Source organism: Pantherophis guttatus, chromosome 1, assembly GCF_059756535.1.
Source record: "Pantherophis guttatus breed Tessera chromosome 1, ASM5975653v1, whole genome shotgun sequence".
In the NCBI taxonomy this organism is placed as follows: Eukaryota; Metazoa; Chordata; class Lepidosauria; order Squamata; family Colubridae; genus Pantherophis; species Pantherophis guttatus.
In genome coordinates, this window is record NC_142063.1 from 224905450 (window position 1) to 224930924 (window position 25475).

Below are 25475 nucleotides of genomic sequence, written 5' to 3' on the forward strand. Positions count from 1 at the left end.
CAATTACAAATAGTCCTTGACTTTCAACCATTTATTTAGTGACTGAAATTATAACAGCACTGAAAAAAGTGACTTATGATCATTCTTCACACTTATGAAGAATGGGTAAATGTATGCAGCAAATGCTGCAGCAAAGTCAATGGAGAAGCCAGATTCACTTAACGATGACATTACTAATTTAACAACTGCAGTGATTCACTTAACAGCTGTGGAAAGAAAGGTCGTAAAATAGAGCAAAACTCACATAATAACTGTCTTACATAGCATATTTCTCCAGGATTGCCTGGTGTGGGTTATTTACAGAATACCACTAACATTTACAGCAGTTGAAAGAAAGCATAACTTATGCAAAAAACTTTGGGCTCATTTTTTTTTTCATAAATTATGCTTCCTTTTAACTACTGTAAATGTTAGTGATATTCTGTAAATAACCCACACCAGGCAACCCTGGAGAAATACTTAGATTTTCAATTTTCCAACTTCTGGCTTCCATTTCATAGATACCTTGCCACTTTTTTCTTTTCCTATATTCAGTGTGCAAAAGGAAATTTATTCAGAATAGCTTACATCCTGCAACAATATCTGTAACACCATCAGATATCCACATCTGCCTATCCCACTCCCAAGTCCTTGGGAAAGACTCAATAGGTTGATAAACATGCCAAATCCAGTTTAAATATCTGGCTAACATCTGTGTGGTGAAACTTACATATTTTATATGTAGCTCAAGACGATTCCTCTTCACTCATTGCAGCCCAGACAAGCCAAAAGATTAGACATGCCTGTTCTAGATCTTGGTGATCCCAAATGTTCCCTTAACTGCTGGGAATGAGCAGACGTTCCAATCAGCAGGCAAATAATTAGATTATTATCTTATGCCCAATTGTGTGAACTGGCCCCAATTGCCTTGCTAAAATATTTACCCTCCAAAAGAACCCAACCCAGGGTATCTGGTGCCCACCTCATCTCCCCACTGGGCTCTGCAAACAATTGAAGAATACTATTTTTTCAATTATTTCCAACCTCTGGCACTCCAGTCAATGAGCAACATTTTGCCTTTAGACTTTTGTTTAATTCATTGTCTTCAGAAGTATAGGCTGAATTGTTTCACCACATGATATTATTTTATAAAACAATACTTCACTATTCGCCTTTCTATTTATAAATGTCTTTTATGCCTCTTTCAGTTCTACTCTTTTATATTTTCCTGTGTCATCTGAATAGCAAAGATTTTGCCTGCTTGCTAAGGAATAATATTCATCCTAGCTACTTCATCCTCTTTGCTTCTGATCACTGGCCTGAAAGCACACAGGTTCCCTGCTTTTCATTTAAATCCTGAAATGACTCTAAAAAGAACAGAAAAAAAGAATCAATGACATTACTTTTTAGACAGCTTCTTCTTCCTTTGAAGTTTTAAATAAGTGTATTTTAAGAATGAATGGAATGATGTATCATAACCTAGTTTGAGAGTGCATAAAATTGTTCTGCATCTTCAAAAATGTGAAAATAAGAATATAATCCAGGATTTAATATACGCCATGTCACAAACCACTTAGAAGTTCCTACTCATGCAGATTAACATTTCTCAGTAGAATAATTCTGTCACTAAGCAAGAGTTGCTTTGGATAGTCAGATGGGTGGCTTATCAATTTAATGCAGGAGGAAAAGGAGAAGGAGAAGGAGAAGGAGAAGGAGAAGGAGATGGAGAAGGAGAAGGAGAAGGAGAAGGAGAAGGAGAAGGAGAAGGACTAATAGTAATAGGCATCTTTGGTGCAACCTGGAAACAGTTGGAGCATCACTTGAACATCATTGACATCATTGACAAGTCACCATCAGTCAATTGCAAAAGGTAGCCTTACTTGGAACAGCTTACATCCTGCGACAATACTTTAAACACCATCAAACATTAACATCTGCCTATCCAAGTCCTTGGGAAGGAATCAATAGGCAGTCAAAAATGCCAAATCCAGTCTAAACATCTGGCTGACTGTGCAACCATAATCATCATCATCAACATGCTCCTTATGCTATATATCAACATACTGTATATCACAATCCTTTTTCTATCCCATGTAATGATTATAATATTGTAGTAAGTTCTAGCTCCCATTCAGCCATTAAGTCAATTAAATTATATGCTATTTTATGGCATGCCCTACCCCAAAGGGATGCTGTGAGTATAAACCAGAATGTACAACAGCTTGAACTCTTTGAATAAAAGAGCAAAAACGAAACTTAAAAAATTTAATACTTAAGTAAACCTTAAGTAACTCCCATCTTACTTTTCATCAGAAGCTTCTACAGAGTCTGAGAATTCAGTAAGGCAAATGAAATCTCCTGATTATCCATCTCTTATTTTTAGTTTGTTTAAATAATATTATCATAAACCACCCTGATAAACCTGACAGAAGGCTAGCACGCACATTCCAATAACAGATAAATCAAATCAATAAGACAAAAACAATCAGGACTATCAAGAATATTCTGTATATGAAAAGACAGAAGCGCCTAGGAATTTTTTAGCTTAAAAAGGATTGGATAAAATGATAAATGGGTTTGACCATAAATGGGAAATGCATCAGACAAAGAGTTAGTCTCCTTAATCAAGAAAATGTTGCAGTTTTTTCTCCCTTTGCATGATGAACAATTGACCTAAAAAATCACTTCAATTTGCAATTGCGGTAATCTCCGGGACACACAATGCTGGTACCAAAAGGTTTTATTTCCTTTGCATTTTAACCATGTGTAGAGTGATTTAGACTCTAATTGCATTTTGGAATAAACACATACGTCTTCTCTCTACCCTTGCATAATTTCTGATGAATTATTATTATAGTTCATCTGCTGTGGTTTATACAGATTTCTGTTTTGGGTGGTATCATTCTGATAAAGACATATACGCACATTCTCTGTTTAGAGGCAGCATGCTTTTGCCAATTAAGTCAATAATTAAACACTAATTTAAAAAGAGAATGAGTAGTGTTATCTGGCCTTACGATGCATTCACATTGATTTCTACTGCGCTCCGTGGAACTTATTCCCAGAAAAGTGTATATATAAATGCAATCAGAATTGATTAAAATTGCACACATTTTCAGCTAAAAAAGCAATCATTTTATATATCAGTCTATGTCTTTTGAAGATCTATGTTGTACAAAAGACATTGGAAGAGGCATTCGCATCAATTAAAAGAGAAATATGCTTCTACAATAGCAATTTTCACCTGCAATTTTATTAAATATACTTACAGAGCCTTATTAATTTGCCAGCTGATTAATTGGAGCATCACTTTAGTCAATCAAAATGTTTTGACATGATTAATCTAACTAATTAATTGACTAAACATAGCTTTAGGCATTAATTATATTCATTAAGACAGCAATTGCAAATGACTTTTCTTATATTTTATTATTTTTCTTCTGTTCAATCATGTCCAGTTTTCAGAGATAACCTAAACCAGTCCCTGCAGTTTTTTTATCAGGTTTTTCAGAAATGGTTAGCCATTGCCTGTTTCCTAGGGCTCAGAGAAAGTGACTGGCCCAAGGTCGCTTGGGTGACTTTGTGCTTAAAGGTGGGACTAGAATTTAGTCTCTTGGTTTGACTTAACCAAACTGATTCTCATTATGAAGTTATAAGCATCCAAAAAATGCATGCATTTGGAATGCAGGTTTAGTGCAGTAATTTAGGCAAATGCATGATTGCTTGACATTTCATATAATCATACATGTCAGGAATATACAAAGCCATTGGTACATTCTCAACCATTAAACTTGCCAACAGTTCTCTTTAACATACTGTTAAAGAAAAGAACTCTAGCCTCTTGTTAGAGTAATATTTAATTTTTGTCCTATTCGTTTATTTTTTTTATTTGAATTTATTAGCCACCCAACTCCAATGGACTCTGGATGGCATACAAATCTAGAAGAAGAAAAAAAACACAGCAACAGAGAAAAACATAAAATCAAACAGGCAGCCCAGACTGAAATAATTTTACAGACAACAAAAATCCTAGACCCTAGACCAGTAGGCGAACCTTTTGGGCTTGGCAAATAGGCAAACCTTTTGGGCTTGGCAAGTCAAAAATTCAGAAGACTTGACTCTGCTGGTGTCTCTCTCCCTCACATCTATACACACGCCTGGGCAAAAGAGAAACAAATCATAACCAAGAAAAATAAATTAAATTAGACTAGATTTATTATTTAATAATAAGTAAATACTTACCTAATGGCAAATATTTTTTATTTAATTTTGTCTCCAAAAAAAAAAAAAAAGCACCTATCCAAGAGTCACACAAAGCATGGAAACTTTAAAGAATGTTGTTGGGTGGCCTTGCAGCCTCCACAAATGTGAATGCACCCAGTTCTTGCCCATTTTACGGAGGCACCAGAGGTTGTGCAAGAGCAAGAATCTCTCATGTGACTTTTAGAGGTGGTCTGGCGTGGCACCAAAAATGACATGGAATGTCACCTGTGACACGCATGTCATAGGTCTGCCATCTCCACCCTAGACAAACAATAATATATCAATTCCAAGCCTGAGACCAGAGCTAGATTTTCAGAGCTTTCCATAGGAAAGACAGTGTTGTTCTTATCTCTGGAGAGGTGTTGTCCCAGAGAGTGTGGGCTGCAACATAATAGGCACACTTCCTTGGTACCACAAGAGAATAGCTTTTAATTGAGTATGGGGGGGGTGTCCTGGAGTGCACCCACTCTAGTAGAAATTACAGGGGCAGAAATGTTTGGAAACCAATGGTCCCTCAGATATCCAGGGGGTCATGCCTCGCATGGCTGGCTGAGGAATTCTGGGGGTTGAAGTCCACAAGTCTTAAAGTTGTCAAGAACTCTCTGCTTTAGAGAAAAGGAAAAAAATAGGATGGATTGGAAAAGGAGTCCTCCTTCCATATCTTGGTTGTTCTTTACAAACTGCCTTGAATCCTAAAACAGCATTCCCTTTGTTTATTTTAGAATAAATCATTTACAATCCTTAAATCTGTTTGTCACAGTAAAAGTTAATTTCTACTTCTCTTCTGTCAGGATTTTTTTCCTTGCCATATAAAGTATTGGCTGCTGTTCACTAGTTAAGGTTCTGTTTCTCCGCGGCACCCTCAGTGAAAGGAGCCAAATTCTGAATGGAAAGTGAAAACATCAGGGGTGCTTTGTCTCCAGTCGTTTCTGCTTCTCTTTTGGCCTTGGCCCACACTTTTGGGAAATGGTAAATGAGATTGAGAATGATAACCAGGATTTGCAGATTTGAACCTTGCAGGACATACAGTTCATTTATTTATTTTTTTTCCTGAGAGAGAGGAGTTATTACTGCAGGTTGAGAATAAAGCTTGAGGTTCATGTTGGGAAGAAGGTGGCAGAGGATCAGAAACAATACAAGATATACACAGATTTGTACATCCTACGTGATTGAAAATGAACCGTCAATTGCTACCTACCACAAAGATTAACATACTGTGAGGTAGTATTCACATATACTAAAGTATTAATCATCATGATCATTGTCATCCTCTATCTCTTCCTCCTATTGACCAAAGAGCTGTAAATGTATTAAAAGGACATTCCTTACAGCATAGCACAATAATGTGTTGAGAGGTAACTTGCAAAGCAAAGTCAATAAAGAATGCATGGGCTGCTATCTAGCTACTTTAATGAACCTTTCAAGACATTGTGCAAGGTTTTGTGCAAGACTTTGCATATATGAGAAATCTCTGGTCCTAGAGTTATTTTGCTACAAATTTATCCCTAGACCATAAGTCTCTCTCTCTCTCTCTCTCTCTCTCTCTCTCTCTCTCTCTCTCTCTCTCTCTCTCTCTCTCTCTCTCTCCCTCCTTCCCTCCCTCCCTCCCTCCCTCCCTCCCTCCTCTGTTTTGACATCACCTTTGATGATGTGAATAGATAAGCAAACATATAATAAAAAATGCAAACCAACACAAAGAAAATAAATAATACGGTCCTAATATAAATTCCATCTCATACTAGTCAATCAATAATTACATATTATGTTAACAGTGCCACCACTGACCTTACATACATCCCTTTCTCCCTTCATAGTCCCAAACAGGGACTTTGGAAGAGTTATACATTTAAGAACTTCCTGAATTCCAGGAATCTGGAATCCACAAATCTTATATCCAGTAGCAGGATGTGCCACAAAAGGAGTGCTCCTGCAGAAAATACCTGTTCCCAAAGTCCTCTTCCTCTGCAGAGAGACTTTGATGGGTAGACTCCATTTGGAATAAGTGGTCCTACAGATAATCAGGCCCCAAGACATGGATGAAAGTTTAAAGATAATAACTATAACTTTGAACTGATCATGAATAAATTGGCAATCCATTAAACTATAGTAATAGTAACAGCACTTAAACTTATATATTGCTCCATATTGTGTTACAGCACTCTGAGCAATTTACAATGTCAACATATTGCCCCCAACAATCTGGCTCCTCATTATACCAACCTCAGACTGATGAATCAACCTCAGGATCAAACTCGTGGCAGTGGGTAGAATCAACCTACAATACTGCATTCTAACCACTGCACCGTTATGGCTCCTGTGAAGTTCCAGCTAGACTGGTGTTATATGGCTGTGCTGAGTTATACAGCAATTCTATTTTGAACCATGTATGGTTTTTCAAGGCCTTCAAGATGTAGATCAATCATGTTATAGCAGTCCAGCCATGAGTAGATTATGGCATGAGTGATAGCTGCCAGCATTTTCAATGCTAGGAACAATCATGAGTAGCCCACTGAATGACAGTTCAGCAAGGGTTCTCCTGGATACAGCTTCCGCCTGCTGCTCCAGCAGAATTTGAGAGTCCAGGAAGATCTCCAAGATGATCAATCAGCTATTTCTGCATGAGCAAATTCCACTGAGAATCGAAGCTGGTATTGTCCTGGACTCAACTTCTGAAGAAGCAACTCCATCCTGCTAGGATTAGCAAATTCTGTTTCTCTTCAATCAACCTCTAGACACAGTTTATCTTTTTTCATTAATCTTGCATTTTAATGAGATCTCTTAATATGTTTTTGGATTTTATATGAGCTGCCAAGAATTCCAAAGGATAGCAGCATGTAAATTAATACAAAAATATATAATCAATACTTACTAAACAATTTCCTATGGATAGGCTTCCTTTCCACAGAAGAGTATCTATGGATCTGAACTTCTGAATCAAAAGTCCTCTCTTTTAAACTAAGTTTCAAGCTAAGATACAGTTATTTTAGTTCTTCCAACAATTAATTTAGTCCCGCCATCTGTACTGGAAATGGAAACCCGTTCCTACTTTGCTGATTTTCATGCTGGCTTTCACCTGGCACTCTCCAAAATATTAAATTGCTGGGGTTCCTCTGGAAATGAAACAGACCATCTGTGGACTGCAGAACATATTATCAAAGTGGCAGCAAAGCTAAGAATATGATCCAAGTTGTAACATTTACTAATGAAGATGTTTATCTTCAGACTTCTCCTCAGACGCTGGCAGCTTCCCTGAAGTCTGTGCCACACAGTTATAGTGTTTGCAACTGTTTTTTTAAAAAGCTGGCAGAATAATCTCCAAATTCTTGATATTTTTGTCAGTACTATTTCTCTATGATCAGACTACTCTTGGGTCATCATCATAAATATTTCTGTTGCTTATCACATAGTTCATCTAATACTGTATAAATATATAGATAACCAATAAAAGAGGATAGTTGTAGTGTAGGTTTGAAACGAGCGGAATCATCTGCCTCTCCTTTCTCTTCCCAGCTAATACATGCCTTTCTGTACTGTTAGCTTCCACAGCAATGCATCTCATTCTTTCTGAATTATATTCCCACATCTTTACATAATTGTCCATCTTTGTGTCTGCAGGCCAGTTCATAAGGAGGATGATCATATGTGCTTATGTATATAGGAGTCCTTGATGTTCTCTGAGCTTGGATGTTTTCTTGTAGACATTTCATTACCAAACTAAGCAACATCATCAGTCCTACTAAGGAATAGCATTTGCTCTCACTGCAAGCTGAGGCAGTGCAAACTGAGGACTGACAGGGCAAGCCACTAAAATATAAACTGAGAGCAAATCCCATTCTTTACTAACTCTGACAATGTTACCTAGCTTGGGTAATAAAAAGGAGCCCTGGTAGCGCAGCAGACTAAAGCACTGTTATTAACATCAGCTACCTGCAGTTACTGCAAGTTCAAATCTCACCAGGCTCAAGGTTGACTCAGCCTTCCATCCTTTCTAAGGTAGGTAAAATGAGGACTGTGGGGGCAATAAGCTGACTTTGTATAAAATATACAAAAGTATGAAGGCTATTGCTTAACGCATTGTAAGCCGCCCTGAGTCTCCGGAGAAGGGTGGCATATAAATAAATAATAATTTAAAAAAAACTATCTGCAAGAAAACATCCAAGCTCAAAGAGTATCAAGGACTCCTCATGTATAGATAAGCACATATATGAACATCCTCCCTATGATGTGGCCGGCCGACACAAAGATGGGCAATTACTAAAGGTGTGGGAATATAATTCAGAAAGAATTAGATGCATTGCTATGGAAGGTAATAATATAGAAAGGCATCTTAGCTGGTAATAGAAAGGAGAGGCAGATGGTTCCATACCAAAAGAATAAAGCAATGGGAGAACTATAATTAATATTAGGGATCCCAGACAGAACCCCAGCCTAGACCATGGTGTGCCAAGAAGTGCCTTCTAGGTAGCCATTCTCTGCTGCATCTGACTATTTTTTAAACTGCTTTTAATTGCAAGACAACATTATCGTTATTCTCATTAATTGATCTGGTTCCCATAAGTAATTTTGAAACATTAAAAAAAAATGGCCTGTGCTTTGTTTGGAAGGGACAAAGTGAGTCTAGAAGTGATGGTGGGGAGTAGAGGGGACATTGGATAGCAAGCCCACAAGATCATCTTCTAGCTAATGCACCCAGTCATTTTCTATGACAATCATATTGTGAGAACTCTCCTGGCCTTTCCTAGGTATGCCTACCATCCCCCCAAAATTGGCATTCCTGATCTAGAACATAAAACATAGAATAATAGAGTTGGAACGGAACCCCATCTAGTCCAACCCCATGCTCGTATAGATTTTCACACTTGTATTCTGCTATGTGCCTAAACCAGAAGGGCCGCATATAAGGTTACTTATAGCATTCCTTAGATCAGGGGTGTCAAACTCGCAATGACACATTGTTGTCACATGATGTATCACAACTTTTTCCCCTTTCCTTAAACCCGGGGTGGGCATGGCCAGCATGTGACACATTCGGCCCATGGGCCGCCAGTTTGACACCCCTGCCTTAGATCATATGTACATGAGCCATTCTTATGAGTTTGAAAGATGGTTTGCAGATCTGTCTGTCTGTCTGCCTGTCTTTATATATGTATATATGTTTGTATGTATGTATGTATGTATGTATGTATGTATGTAGATGTGTGTGCATGTATGTGTATGGTTATATATTTATTTTCTTTTGAGAGTGGGCATCAGAATTTCATTTTTTAATGTGTGCCAGTGTGTTCACAGAAAAAAGTGACAGTAAAGGTTATCTATCTTATCTTATCTTATCTTATCTTATCTTATCTTATCTTATCTATCTTATCTTATCACTTTACAACTCAGAACTATTCTGATTTGGATGCTAGAATAGCACAGATTTACAGCTGTTAATCTTTTCATAATTTACTCAATAGCCGATCGAAGATAGCATGGAAGTAAGAATGACTTAGTGTCATGAATAAATTTAGACAACCCAAATAAACAAGGAAACTGAAGTCAGGGACTCATTCGAAATCTGGGACAGAATGCTACAGTTTTAACAAAGCAATAAAATAGACATTCAGCTGAGAAAATATTTACACACAGAAGTGCGGCGCCCCATATTATACAATGAGAACAACTAGTTCAACATTATTTGGATATGTTCCAGCATTTCCACCCACACACATCTTCAACCTATTCCAAAGCCTAGTTGAGCAGCCTACTAAGCACTCTTGCTTAGCATCATAAATTCCACCACTGCCCTGCAAAATCATCTTATGCCTAGGCACAGATGTTGAAATGAAACTAGGTAATGATGCACTTTGTGGTCGATTGGATCCTAGCTAGGTACATGTTTGAATTTAGCTGTTCCAGACAAGTGGGTTAAAATGTACTCCTTGTGCATATAAAAGGAAAGACTTCATTTAAGCCATATTTTGATGACATTTTAAGTTATGGGTGCTGTTTCTTAATATAGATCTTGAAAAATAACTGCTTGGAATAAAAGAATACTTAGCAATGCATCAACAGTTTTATTTTTATGCTAAGTGTGACTTACTTGAGGATAATTATGATTTCAGATGGTAACAGACATTGTCCTTCAGTTCCTTGTTCTGTTTTTATGCGACTGTGCTCAATTACTCCAATTGACTCTCAATTACATCTAGGAATGGAGAATCCAGTAAAATCCATGGGGCTTTCCATGGGTTTCAATGTGGTTCTCCAACTTGAATGAATTTGACTTGAAAATGTTTCACATTGTCCACGTTGAACTGGGTTCAGTGAATAGTGTTTTCCTAAATGAAATCAATCCTGACTATTCTTTCGAAGGACAAATACTGAAGCTCAAGCTGAAATACTTTGGCCACCTACTTAGAAGAGAGGATTCAGTGGAAAAGACCCTGAAGTTGGGAAAGATTGAAGGCAAAAAGAGAAGGGGAGGGCAGAGGATGAGATGGTTATATAGTGACATTGACACAGTGAGCATGAGTTTGGGCAGGTCCAGGGAGACAGTGGAGGGCAGGGGGTTCTGGCGTGCTATAGTCCATGGGGCTATGAAGAGTCAGACTCAACTTAGTGAGTCAACAACAACAACAATAACAATTCAATGTCTAAGTTCTGTGCCTATAATTTTGTTTGGAATATATTTACAGTCCAAGAGCCAAGCTTTCTGTCTCCAACCATGCATTTGGAGAATGGATGTGACTAGGATATAGCTATATGAGCTACTTGGCGGATATCAGTCATCATTCCAACTCATCTCAAATCAGTTGCTTTAGTCCAATGTCCAACTCTAATACAAAGCACTGGAAGAGAGGAAAACAGTATCCCTTTATCCCTTGAAGATCCAATCACTGACATAGAAATTTAATTTCCTTGTTTGTTTTTTTCTTCTATTAACTTCTTAATCTGAATCTTCTCAAGTTATCCATTAAAAGAAACTGCTTAGAAATATTGGGAATAGCTTCCTGAGTTTTATGGGGGCCCTGGCAAAGTGCTGTCTGTAGCTTTAGATACCCCAATGGAGCATTTAGCATGGCAGTCAGCAACGAGGATCAGCGGCCTTTTATTGCATTGCTATTATGCTTTGCAACAAAATCATGTTCTGGGATCCAGTGGCACACTAACAAAGTCTTCTAGACCTAGATATGGAGGTGGAAGCAGTGGGCTCTGAAGTCATGTGCCAGAGTGCCAGTTCCATAGAAGGCAAGACGCGAGATTTAAAATGAGCTTTTGGAAAAACACAAGAGCTGGGATGGCATTTTCTCAGAAATACATAACAAGAGTGCTGCTACAGCACATCAGATGCAATATGTGTTTCAAAAGAGGAGTCTGAAGAAGCACTGAAGGAATAAATTTAACCATGAAGCATAAGGGTTCTGACAGGCACTGCAAAGGTAAATTTAATAAAGGGTGATGTATCTTCATTCCGATCAATATTATTCAGATGGCTCTATATTACAAGTCTCATGTTTCCCAAGTGACCTCCTTCTGAGCATAAAGCAGTATTGTTAGCTTTATAATATTTGAGCTGCTGTTGCTTTTATTGTAAATGTGTAGTAGTAGCAGCTTATCACAATCCCAACTTGTTCTTTTAGTGAGTCTGAGATTTGATATCTGACTAGAAGGAAGAAATAAATAAGAGACTTTTGTATAATAAAATTATTGAAGATTGCAATTGAAAAGATAAAAAAACTAATACAAACTAAAAACATGAGTAAAAATAGAAAAAGAAGAAAGGATAGAAAAGAAAAAGAAATATATAAAGAAACAACTTTCCCCCCTTCATCACAAGTATAAAAAATTACCTTTTCTTAAAATATATCAAATTCTCATCATATTTCATTTCATAACTATAAACAACATGGTAAACACCATGAGCTGTAGTAGCAGAGTCATTAGAATATAATATTATAGGCTAATTCTGCTGACTGCAGCAGTTCAGCAGTTTGATTCTCACCGGTTCAAGGCTGACTCAGTCTTCCATCCTTTCGAGGTCAGTAAAATGAGGACCCAGATTGTTGGGGCAATAGGCTGATTATGTAAGCTGCTTAGAGAGGGCTGTAAAGCACTGTGAAGAGGTATACAAGTCTAAGTGCTATTGCTATTCATTCCTTGTCAATAAGAGTCCATTAAGGGTTACCAAAAATAATGTGTCAACTTTAATAGAAACCAACTTTATATTCCTTCCCTGTACTTTTAACAATATTGGCTTTTATTCCTTTCAAAAAATGTCCTGGAACGTGATTTCTTTTCATTTTTACTTTGCTGTTCTCAAAATGTCCTTCAAAACTTTAACACATATTTTTATATAAATCCAAAGCAAGAAGCTCTACCAGACATGATTGATATTGATTTGAATGTAGATTTAAAAAAATGATAAGCTATAAGAGTGATATGGAAAAAAATGATATACTTGCCATCCACATTCAAATCAATTTTAGTCATGTCTGGTACAGCTTGTTCCATTTCTGTAACATCGTTTACACATCTTTTATCTATAGTGACAGACATTCTTAAAATTAACTTTTGAGTCTTTTGTTCCACAAATATCCTTCAAAACATCCAATGTTAAAGTACTTTCCTCCATTATGGGTCAACAAGTTGACTTTAAGTATTTTTCTCCTTTAATTATAATCTTTAGTTTCTTCTCTAGCATCCAACATTCAAAGTCCCACCTTATCATGTTTCTCCCTCCTAAGGAATCCGAATCACAGCAATTTCCCATGGGAATGATTCTTATCTTGAGAATTTAATTTCAAACTCTTCTTTCAAATACATCTGGACCTTTAATCCATTCTTAATTTTCCAAAATCAATAGTTTAAAAATCTTTTTGCTGGTTTGTTTTTTTTTTAAAAAAAAATTCTAAGTCACTAAACTTGTACTAAAAACAAAGTCCAAATGCAAGGAGTGGTTAAATTTTGCATTAACAGGTAGAAGTAGTATAATTAAGATTTTGAAAATGGAAATGTAAGTGATCATCAGATTAATTTAGTTCAGTGTAATTTTCAATTGTTCGACTTTTTTAAAAAGAAGACCAGAAGGTATGTATCTAAAGGATTAAAAACCCTTAATTTACACATTAAAGGAATATAAAAGGAAATGTAATTTCCTTTTACCTCTTAAAATAGAAAGTTCAAAAGCGCTTAATGTCCCTAATCTAATCACAATGTCTCAAAAAGTCTATAATTTCATCTTGAAGTTATGTATCTGTAACAACATCAATGTGATAGAAATTGGAATTTTAATCCTCCCCCCTAAAATATACATGTGCATAAATCACACACTATGCCAAACAGTGCATAGAAATATTGTATAGTTGCAGCTTCCACCAAAGGTTAGCAATCTTAAATGAAACTGGTTTCCAGCGGTTGAAATTAAAGGAATTAAGTGACAGACCATTTGCAAACTTTACTGGCAGCTATCTTTGTCCATCACCATTAATCAAACTGCAGTAGAATCTTCTAGAGTTGAATAAACAAACAAACAAACAAACAAACAAATAAACATTGGTAAATTTGCATTTTTATAACTTTCACTACATTTGCATTTGATTTTCATTTAGAACTTTCTGGTGATTATCTCCATTCCATTTGCTATACCACTGAACTTTTTTTTTTTCCTTCCAACTGCTTCTATCATTCCAGCAGGCTCTCATTTCCTTCTCATGGCCTTTTTAATATTTTTTTCTTTTTATCCATCCTTCAATGTATCCTTCTTTATGGATAATTATTACAATTTGTTAATGAGATTTCTCCCAGGAGGAATGGGGAAATAAAGAGAAGGATGAGCAGAAGAAGAAGAGAAAGAAATAGCTGAGCATTGCTCCTAATTTTTAATTACTTCCCATAGCCAGGTCTATATTTTTTCCCATACTTCAACCAGCCTCTACCGCCTCAGCAAATCCGGGGCCATAGGGGAGAGTGAAAGCTGATTTTTCTTTGTTTCCTCTAATTAGGTGACTCTTTTTTTCCCTCACTCTGCAGGATGCTCATTCTTTGGTTAATAGTAAAACTAGTTAAGAAAGCAATCTAAAGCAGGCTGCTTGGACGTGTGTCCCCCTGAAACAAGTGAGAATGTATTCCAAGAAATAGACGGCTGGGAGACCATCATACAGGTAATCCTCAACGTATGACCACAACTGAGCTCAAAATTTCTGTTGCTAAGCGAGACATTTGTTAAGTGAGTTTTGTTCCACTTTACGACCTTTGTTGCCACAGTTGTTAAGTGAATCACTGCAGTTGTTAAGTTAGTGAATCGGCTGTTAAGTGAATCTGGCTCCCCCGTTGACTTTTGCTTGTCAGAAGGTTGCAAAAGAGGATCATATGACTCGGAGACACTGCAACCGTCATAAATATGAGTCAGTTGCTCAGTCTTTCAGTTTTGATCACATGATCATGGGGATGCTTCAACAGTTGTCAGCATGGAAAACGGTCATAAGTGACATTTTCTGTGCTTTTGTAACCTGCAATGGTAACTAAATGAATGGGTGTAAATCAAGGCCTACTTGTATTTTCTTAGAAGCTCCCAAGTTTAGCAAAAATGTATTGCTCATTCAGATGATAGTATTTTTGTGCCAGTCTCTCTGTAAATTGGAACTGCAGTGGAGAGAATTACTAAAAATAAGGAAACACCCTTGCTACCTGAGCTTTATTTTCCCTTATCACAAAATTACTGTACTTTTCAGAGTATAAGACATACTTTTTCCCTCTTAAAAGAGGGTGGAAATGTTGGTGCATCTTATACACCGAATACAGCCATTTTTGGCCTCCCAAAATCCCACCCTACATGTCCAGTTTTTGCCAAAAAGAGGCCTGTTTTTCACAAAAACGGGATGTGTAGAGGGGTTGAGAGGCCTGCAGAGTGCTCCTGGGGGCTGGGGAGGGCAAAAACACGACACATGGGGGATTTGGGAGGCCAAAAACAGGCCTGCTTTTCACAAAAATGGGTGCATTTTTGCCCTCCCCAGCCCACAGGAGCACTCTGCAAGCCTCCCAAACCCTCTGCGCCTCCTGTTTTTGTGAAAAAACAGGACACACAGAGGGTTTGGGAGGCCTGCAGAGTGCTCCTGGGAGCTGGGGAGGGCAAACACTTTTTTTTTCTTGTTTACCTCTTTGAAATCTTGGCGCATCTTATACTCTGGTACGTCTTATAGTCTGAAAAATATGGGTAATACTGGATATAAGATGAGGCTGTGCAGTGTTGTAGGCCAGAGGAAGAAAAACTCTACTATGTCTACTTAATTCCTCCTTTCCCTATTGCTTTAATTATTATTGTAAAATCACTGTTTTCCAATATCACTGCATCCTTCCTCATACTGTGCAATTCAGTGCATTTCTATCAGCCAGGCCCATCCATGCTACAAAGCACAGTGACTAATGTAGCTGGCCAAGGGCTGCATTGTAGCATCATGTTCGCTCCAGAGGGATCCAGAACAATTTTTATCCTGCAAATTTTAATCCATCTGATGCCTTTGTTTGTTTGTTTATTCAATTTTAATCCCACCTTTATTACTTTATACTTATCTCAAGATGGGGAACATACATAATACTCCTTCCTCCTCCTGTTTTCTCCATAACAACCCTGTGAGGTGGGCTGGTTGAGAAAGAGGGACTGGCCTAAAATCACCCAGCAGCCTTGCATGCCTAAGGTAGCACCAGAGGTGGTATTCAGCAGGTTCTGACCAGTTCTGGAGAACCAGTAGTGGAAATTTTGAGTAGTTCGGAGAACTGGTAAATACCACTGGCCCCGCCCCCATCTATTCTCTGACTACCAAGTCCCAGCTGATTGAGAGGAAATGGGGATTTTGCAATAACCTTCCTCTGGAATGCGATGGGAATGGAGATTTTACAGTATCCTTCCCCTGCTACTGCCACCAAGCCACACCCACCAAACCATGCCATGCCCACCAAGCCACGCCCACAGAAGCGATAGTAAAAAATTTTGAATCCCATCACTGGGTAGCACTATCTCCTGGTTTCAAGCCTGGTGCCTTAACCAAATTGCTTCAGTAGATAATAGACATCAGTATCAAGAATGAAATGAAGATGGTTCAGGTTAACAATCCATATGCTCACACACACACACCAATAGCTCCATTGTTATATTTTCCTCTTTACACTTCCACTTCCATCTCTGCTTTTGCGAGGCTTTAGAAAAGCAACAAAAATAATCCCTCAAATTGATGCCCGTCAAAATATTTATTTGACTTCTTTCTATTCAGTACTAATGGATTCTGAATAAAACTAAAAATGAAGCCTCTTTTAGTCAAAAATGACAAGGAGGGAAAGCCAGCTGGGATATTGGCAGTTTGGATAACAATAGAAAACAAGCGATTCTCCCTGCCATTATGGTGAGCCAGGAACAAGTTAGCATTGTAAAGGATTTTTGTAAAAAAACCCAAAAGGCTGCATATACACAAAGCACAATCCTTTCCCAGGCTGATGTGCTCACTGAAATGTGCACCTGAAATAAGGTGAGTTTAGGGCTACAGCCAATCACCCAAACTGAAGTCTCTTATGGGTCTTCAAAATGCACCGAATTTCACAAGTAGAACCTCTTTATATCAGTTATAGGACAATTATTTGTGATCTATATTAATATTAGCTATGTGAAAAATATCATGCTAAAAATCTCTCCAGAACCCAGATTTGCCATTCCCTATTAGTATGCATTCATTACTTCTAAGATTTAAATGAAATTAAAAATAAACACCCATTTTGGCTTGCATTTTTCCAATTACGGTGATTTCAGTTGTTTTAAAAGGAAGTTCAGCCTATACATTTCAAATGTAGGCAGTCACTTGAATTATTCCATAAAAGATAACGCCCAGCTAATCAAGTTCCTTGATTAAGGTATCAGTAATGGTGGAACAGTCTTACTCAATGTTGAACCACAGTACATCCATGGTTAATGCTAGGAAAATTCCAGGCTGTGTACAGGTGATCCATGACTTACAATCACAATTAAGCCCAAAATTTTCATTGCTAAGCAAACAGTTATTCAGTGAATCTTGCCCTGTTTTACAACCTTTTTTTGCCACAGTTGCTAAGTGAATCACTGCAGTTGTTAAGTTTGCAGCACAGTTGTTAAGTGAATTTGGCTTCCCCATTGACTTCGTTTGTCAGAAAGTTGACTCTAGGACACTGCCACCATCATAAATATGATCAGTTGCCAAGTGTCTGTATTTTGATCATGTGACCGTGGGGATGCTGCAATGGTCATAAATGTGAAAAAGTCATAAGTCGCTATTTTAATGCCACTGTAACTTTGAATGTTCACTAAACAAATGGTTGTAATTCAAGGATTATCTGTATGCCAGTTAAAGACCAAATGGCAAAACATTGGATATTCTTCTGAAGTTAATTCAATGAAGAAGCAGTAGGGTTGGAGTTTTTTTATATTAGTGTTAGGTAAGTTAAACAAATGCATCCTACTAAATGCCTAGTTGCCATTATATTGATAGCTATATTTCAAATATATACTTTATCAAAATACTCAGTAGCTAAATAGCCTTTTAGAATTGCTTGGTTATTCAACTCTAGTCTACAGTAGTGCTGGGAAGAATTCTGACCTGCTTATCTACTATGCATGATTTTGCTATGCAAAACCTGTGCCTCACTATGCAATGAGAACCACTGCTTTTCTTCAAGCAGAAGCATTGACTCATGCTACTTTTCTGACATCCTGCGTTTGCTCTGGGCAATAATATACTTTCTCAACAATGATGCAGGTCAATCTGAATTTTTTTAAACCAGTGAGATCAGAGCAAATAATTCGTTTCGGGTGACATCAGGAGGTGCAGTACAAACCGAGAAAAAACCCCGGGGCCATCAATTTATAGCAACTTCTTTAATGTGTTAATCTTATTGGAGAATAGTTGTTTTATGACAGGTTGATCCACTGTGTTAGTTGCCATGTGAAAAGACAAATTTTCCATGGTACCTATTTTGTAATTTATTCACTGCGCGTCTGTCCTGAAGGGCTGCCTATCTCTGTGTGTTTCTACCCATAGATGAGGTCAGCAAGAGAGGCACACACTTCAGATAAATTAAGCAATGGGACCCCTCAAGTATGCCTCCTTGGTGATGTATAATGATATGTAAGGAAGACCTTGAGAGACGGGCCAGAGAAATGCTGCTAATGATAACCCCAGAGAGATCCATACTGTTAATTTTTTTGGATTTTTTTTTTAAAAAACTTGTTTTTTCTTCCAGGTCTTGTATTAGGATGATGGTGAAGTTCCTTTGCAGATTTTATTTTATTCGGTGTGGAGGGGTTGTATCCTTCTGGTCTTAGGTATTAATGGGGTTGACTTTCACAATTGGTTGTATTCCCTTTCCTTTTATATACATGGCTTTCTTTTTTAAACTTTTTATTTGTAAGTTACCCAGAATCAGTGTGAAATGGAGATATTAAATTAAGTAAATTAAATGTCCTCAACTTTCCAAATATATCTCCAATTTTTTTTAAAAAAAAAAAGTCTAGCGTGGTTTTAAACATTTATCAAGGAAAATATGGATTCTAGCTTTACAACAGATTTTATTCCATTAGCTCCAGTAACATCAGTAAAATTGACGTGTGGACCATTATACAATTAGGATATATTTGTCCTAATTATATATATATATATTTAAATTGGCTAATAATCTAGTGAGTCATCACTGGAATTTATCATTTGCCCTCAGCTAATCCTCTTTCAAGACTTTTTGTAAGCCTGAGTATACAGATCATATTATTTCACACAATTTGCATATGCCTTAATCTTTATGACTAGTCTCTCCCTCTGTACATTCAAAACACATCAAAAGATATTTGCTTAACAACCATTACAATAAGCAAGCTAAAATTAGTTTAATCCTTGATTAGGCTATAATTATATTAATGCAACATAAACTGATACATACAAGTTTGTAAATGTAAATGGATCCATCATTTGTTAAGTTCCGTTCAAAAGCGACTCCTCTGAATGAATAAATTATCTGGGATTAATATAATCAAAGTGAGAGAATTCTTGTGCTCTGTGGTTGATCCAAATATTACATTTCTTCACTTATTAGACTATCACCTAATGAATCATTGGTAAACAGGTAACCCCACCTGTTGAAAAGAGCTTCCAAACTAAACATGTAACATGTCACCTTTATAGTTATATAAAGATATTCATATATAGGTAGTCCACAATTGAGCCCAAAATTTCCATTGCTAAGTGAGACAGTTAAGTGAGTTTTGTCCCATTTTACAAACTTTCTTGTCACAATTGTTAAGTGAATGACTACAGTTGTTAAGTGAATCTGGATTTCCCATTGACTTTGCTGGTCAGAAGGCTGAAAGTGATTGCATGACCCTCGGACACAGCCCCCATCATAAATATACAGTATATACTGGTTGCCAAGCATCTGATTTTTGATCATGTGACCATGGGGATGCTGCAATGGTTGTAAGTGTAAAAAATGGTCAGGAGTCACTTTTTCCAGTGCTGTTGTAACTTCAAACAGTCACTAAACAAATGATTGTAAGTCAAGAACTACCTACAGTGTATGCATGTTTCTGTGAATGTGTGTGATACCCCTCCAAAGAAAAACACATGACAAAGAGTAGATTGTTTGTTGGGAAGATGGATTTGAAAATATATTCTTCATCACTATTCAGCCTTTTCCCCCTCCAAATTCAGAAAAAAAAAATCAAACCCAACAGTGGTCATAGAGAACCCCAAGATTCCCACACCTCTCCCACAATTTTGCATTTCACCTTCCTTCCCTAAACTGACTTGTCAGACAAAAAAAAAAAAAGCCCACATGATGAAAATACAGTTAATTAAACCACCACTGTCCTGCATTAACCAAACACATTTTAATGAATCCCCAAACACATTTTCCATTCACATTCTCAGTTCCTCCCCCCCCCCTTTCCCGCCCCCCTTTCGTGCAATACCAGGCATATTTCTAAAGCACACACAAAAAATTGGCCTTTGATTAGTAGCCCTAAGTGCTATAATAATAAAATATTGCACATAAAGAAAGATATTTAAATATTGCTAGATACTTCAGACTTGTTATAGCTATTGGAAGCTACTTGGCTAAATACTCTCTTAACCTGCCAGGTGGAAAGGTTGTACATTAATTGTGTTAAACAATGAACTTTAAAAGGGCCACTTAAAAATTGCACAAGGCAGCTTAATCAGCTGGAGGAGTTCTTTTAGAGTGGAATTTAGAACCTCTGGATATTTTATTACTTCTGCTCAGCTGTGATTGGACAATAGTGACATTACTAGGTTTCTAATAGGAGGCTTGGGAGGGACTACTTTCGTTGTCAGGACGTTAAACAAGAGCCTATCCAGTAGATGAAAGAGGGCATACAGCTTGCTCTTTGTGAATCCCAACAATATTCAAACCCCATCCTTGTTTATTCAAAAATAAGTCAACAAAGTCATTTGAGCTTTTCTCAATAGGATATGTAGCAGCCTACATCATTAACACTCAGAGTGCTGCTGATTCTTTCAGTGAGGACCTCACATTTTGGTCATAGAATTAAGAATAGGCATATCATTTACCGAATTTACTTTGTATTGTTATGATTGTTCAATTAAATGTGTCAGAATTATTAAATATTGAATATTAAACTATTCAGAAGCTTGTCCAATGAGTTCAATGGGAATTATGCCCAGGAAAATGTACAGGTTTATAAGCTTAGTAGTTTACCTTAGACATCATTTCAGTATATTCCTGCAATATGTCTGACACAGGAAAATCTCAAAACTTGTGAAACTATGATGGATGTGGAAGAATGTTGAAGGGTTTTACTGCAGCAAAGGAATGGTAATTAATGTAACAGGCTAGCTGCTGAAATACACTGAACTTTGTTTACATATATTTTGACACTGCCTTAGTGACAGCCAAATACATTTTTATAGTTTTTTATACAAATCTAATCTAATCACTAAAATTTAATTCCATGCAATTCATAAAACATAAGGTATATCTTCCAAATTTTGGAAGCCTTAGGAAACTATAGAAGATCTTCTTAATTGAAATAGTTATTCTCGTTCTCTCTCTCACTCTCGCTCTCTTTTATTCCAAGATTTCTTTCCTTAAGAATTCAGTATAATCCAGTCTAACTTTCACTTCCAAGCATTAGGAAGTAAGACGAAAAATATTTTTTAAACTGGAGCAAATGCTAAACCTTGAAAACAACGAGGACGTTCTTGTATACCTTAATCAAACACATCGCAGCAAGAAGCTTCAGTTAAAGCTCTACTTTTTCTGTCTATCAACCAATAACAGCAAACAATCAACATCAAGGCCACAATTGTAGTAAGAGGTATCATTTTTAAGGGCTGATACAATTGCTAGACAGACAGATAGTGAATGAATGGTACTTTAAAACAGATAATCTGGTTTCTAAAGAACAGTCTGCAACCAGAGTTATTCTCATTGCAGTATCTCTATTTCATACCGCTCTTTGTATGCTCACTTTAATGAAAGTTTGCACCAATTTTCATTTGTTCTGTGGAAACCTACAGAACTCCAGAAACCTTGACAGATGGTGTTTTGAAGGATGTTGCCAGGTAGCTGGTGTGAATCCCACATTAGCATTCTCTCTGGCTTTCAGAGGCAGCTCACCTTAGTCTCTTTTTAATATTCACATATGCTCACCTACAGCTGCACTCGGAGGGGGCAAAAAATAGTATGGCATTAGTTTATTAAAGCTTCTAATTCATTCAGAGTGAAACTCTAGCCTTTAAGAGGAAAGTCACATGCAAACTTATTTTCATGGTCTTCCTGTTATTTCTAGCTTTGAATTACTTGTATATTTTAATTCCCTTACATTTTTCACCGCCCCCACCCCCCTCTTCACTTCTCTTGAGATTCACATTGTGTCTCAGTAGATACTTCCCCCTGCTGGGAAAGGTTCAAATTACATCTACAAAGTATTGGAGGGAAACAAACACATTTTATTGATTGCAGGGCTTTAAAAGAAGAACCCTCTATAAAGGCACACTTTGGTAAATCTGTCTCCTATAGATGTATAATTTAAGAAGACCTGAAGATTTGTGAGCTAACATAATGTGCTTAATGACAGCCGAATTGTATCTTTAAGGTAAAGGAATTGTAAAAAGAATCAACTGAAGCAAGATATTTGCTTGCCCATATATGAGCATTAAAAGAAAAGTGAGTAGTTATTTACATTTGAACATCTGATCATAGTTTTCTTGATGACCAACTGACCAATATCATCTGTGACTATCTGAATTCCTTTCCAATAATATATGCTCAGAGTTGCCTCAAATGATGAGTGGCAAATAAATTTAATAATAATATTAGGACACTGTTCCCAAAACAGAATAAATAATCATTCTTAATGTACAAGGAAAGAAGATAAGTAGATTATGCAAATTTAGTATTATGGAACTCATGCTTAGGCAAAAAGTTCAAAGAAGATTTTTAAAATATTATTAGTTCTATATCTCAAATTTCAAAATAAAACTATACCATTATACAGAGTTTTAATTATCTACTATCCAATGAAATAATTCAGCAGATATTTCTGAAATGGATCTTCATTTTATATTCCATAAGGATAGGGTGAACCTAAGAATATAATTGTTAAAGTTAACAAATCCAAACAGCAGTAAAGTAAAATGAAAGTTTTGCAAAATTATAAATGCAGTAACAACCCGTTTTTTCCTATATAAAACTGACCATGGCAATGAGTTTTGTTTTAAACCATCTTTGTGTAAATACATTTCTGTGGAAACTTCACCTGTCAACTCAGGTCTGACCCTGACCATAGTAGTTTCTTTAATAAAGAGGCAAAATCCATTATTAATGTAAAACGATTAAATAAATCCATAAGGAAAAAAAAGTAATTATTATGGTTGCCATCCAGACATAAGTTGCAACATCACGTTCTGAAATGCAAAGCTTTAATTCATGACCTAGCAGGATATCTCTGAAAGTCGATCCAAAATCTGCAAAATACAACTGCAAGGCAACGTTCGTTGAAAGCTATGCCTCTTGTTATCAGCAGGGCTACATTTCACAAAATGCCTAATTGTTGCTGATTAATCTACAAAAGGAACGAGGGTTCTCCCAGGGCTCTGCTGTGGACACTAAATTCCCGGCTTATTGTACAGTGTTTCTCCGGAAATCTGTCAGCAGCTCTGCTTAGCCTTGTACTTGACAAAATGCTGCCAAAATCCAGCATCCCTCCCTGCTCAGGTTTCTATTCTGGTGACCTTAGTGTCAGAACTAAAGCAGCGCGCTGATGCCACATAAAAGGCAGAACTCCCCGGGTCTCTTCCCTCCTGCACTTTCTGACTTGCTGGTGCCCTGCAATTTCTAAAGCAATCAGTCCTTCCGTTTCAGCCGACTCTGCCTCTGCAACCTCTCTGCCTGTGCGTAGATCCGAAAGAATGCCAGAGAGAGCGAGCGAGCGAGCGAGCGAGCGAGCTGCGCTCTCCTTTTCTCTTCCTAACGGGGACAGATCTGCCTGTTTCTATGCCCTTAACCCATCTCGGTGTAGCCCGCACCGAATCGCAGAACGCAGCAGCGGTGGCAACAGGGAACCTCGGCAGAGGGGATGGCAACAAGCAATCCGCCAACAAAAATCCGCCAGACTCGAAGAAAGGAAAGCCAAGACTTACCTTCCGCCAAAAGGCGCATTGCATGAACAAAGGACGGGTCTAAGCTATCCTTCTCAGCCATCAGCTCGGGTAAATATTTTTCTTGCTCCATGCTGGGTTCGCCTACACTTTGGACCGGCTGCCCGCCCAAGGTAGCGCAGAGAAAGAGAACTCGCTCACTAAAGGCTTTGTTGGCTTCGATTCGTCTCTTGCCCTTCTGTGCTTGTACTTGGGACGGGCTCACTTCCCCATGTGCGTGGTGGCGGTCGCGGGTGCGCCGCTGCTTCAGGACCTTGGACAGCGCGCCCCTCCGCCGCCGCCGCCCCTCCGCCGCCTCCCTCTTCGCTCGCTCCTTCGAAAAGCGCGTGTGTTGGTCCGCCCGTCTGGGTGCGCTTCCCCCCCCTCCCGCCCCGCACTGAGCTACCGTCTCATACAGTACCAGAAGCCTTAACAAGGGAGGTGGGATGACCAAGTCTTCCTCCCGCCTCCGTCGTCTTCTCATTGGGGAAGGCGCGGGGGGAAGGCGGTGAGAGACAGGACGAAACGGACGCGGGATTGGCTTCTGCTCCCGCCCAGTCTTCTGACAGGCGTCTGAAAAGCCGCGGGCGCGGCGAGATCTGTGACAGATGAGCGAAGGGGGCGGGACAAGACAATCCACCCGCTGTCCAACGTACTGAAGTAGCGAGAAGGACGGAGCAACCTCGAGCCAACATCGGAAAGGACTGCGGATCGAAGCCGGAGCTGAAATCCGGAAAGCTTCCCTTTTAACCCGACTATCTTTTGTCTGGATAACTCGGTACTCGGCTAGATTAATTAGAAAAATCTCTGAACGTTTGGCTTGTGTTCGGGTTTCATCGGTTGCAAAACCATCCACGTACCAAGACTATGTGGTGTAGCTTGATTAACAGAGACAGTCTTCATCTCTGGAGCTCTTTATTGTTCATGTTTATTTGTTTACTTGGCATGGAACAACAGCTCTTCCTCCTTCATCCGTTCTTTTGTTATGCCTATAAAAGGGAGAGAACTGCTTGTAAAGAATGAAACACTCTCAAAAGTGGCTAGGGGTTCCTTGTTATTGCTTTAATAAATCAATGGGTTGAACATCTCTTTTCCATGTTAGTGTCTTAGCTGGCTCTTGATCAAGTGAGTTTTATCTATCTATCTACCTACCTATCTACCTATCATCCATCTATCTATCTATCTATCTATCTATCTATCTATCTATCTATCTATCTATCTATCTATCTGCCATCTATTTAAGTCTGAACATATTGCCCTTAATGGAAGTTAGAAACCTACACCAATTCCTCTAAATTTTGTCTTCAAACCAAATAAAAGAAACTGGGTCAGATGTTGACGCTTTACAAGGAACATAAATCAGTGTCTTTATTGCGTGATTATGCGAGAAATACATGATTCCATCATTAGATAAGCACACAATTTGTCAGTCAGCATGAGACAAAAGGCAACTTGTTCAAACAAAAATGGAACTAATGAAAGAGAGAAAGTTCTTTATAGATCTCTATTCCACTGATCCCACTCAATAAAGACCAGCACTTGGGGTGGGGGATGCAGTAGTCACTT

General features: G+C 37.9%; 1 protein-coding gene across 2 annotated transcripts in view; it reads right to left on the minus strand.

Moving 5' to 3' along the window:
- Positions 1-24307, minus strand: part of KHDRBS2 (KH RNA binding domain containing, signal transduction associated 2) — a 413845-nt gene extending 389538 nt beyond the window's left edge. For both annotated transcript variants that reach the window (XR_009621906.2, XM_060689217.2), the window contains exon 1: positions 23913-24307. Coding sequence is in view for 1 of the 2 variants with exons in the window: in XM_060689217.2 (XP_060545200.1) it covers positions 23913-24003 (91 nt within the window). In the remaining variant the exon portion in view is untranslated. The remainder of the gene's footprint in view (positions 1-23912) is intronic.
- Between the last annotated feature and the right edge of the window lie 1168 nt (positions 24308-25475).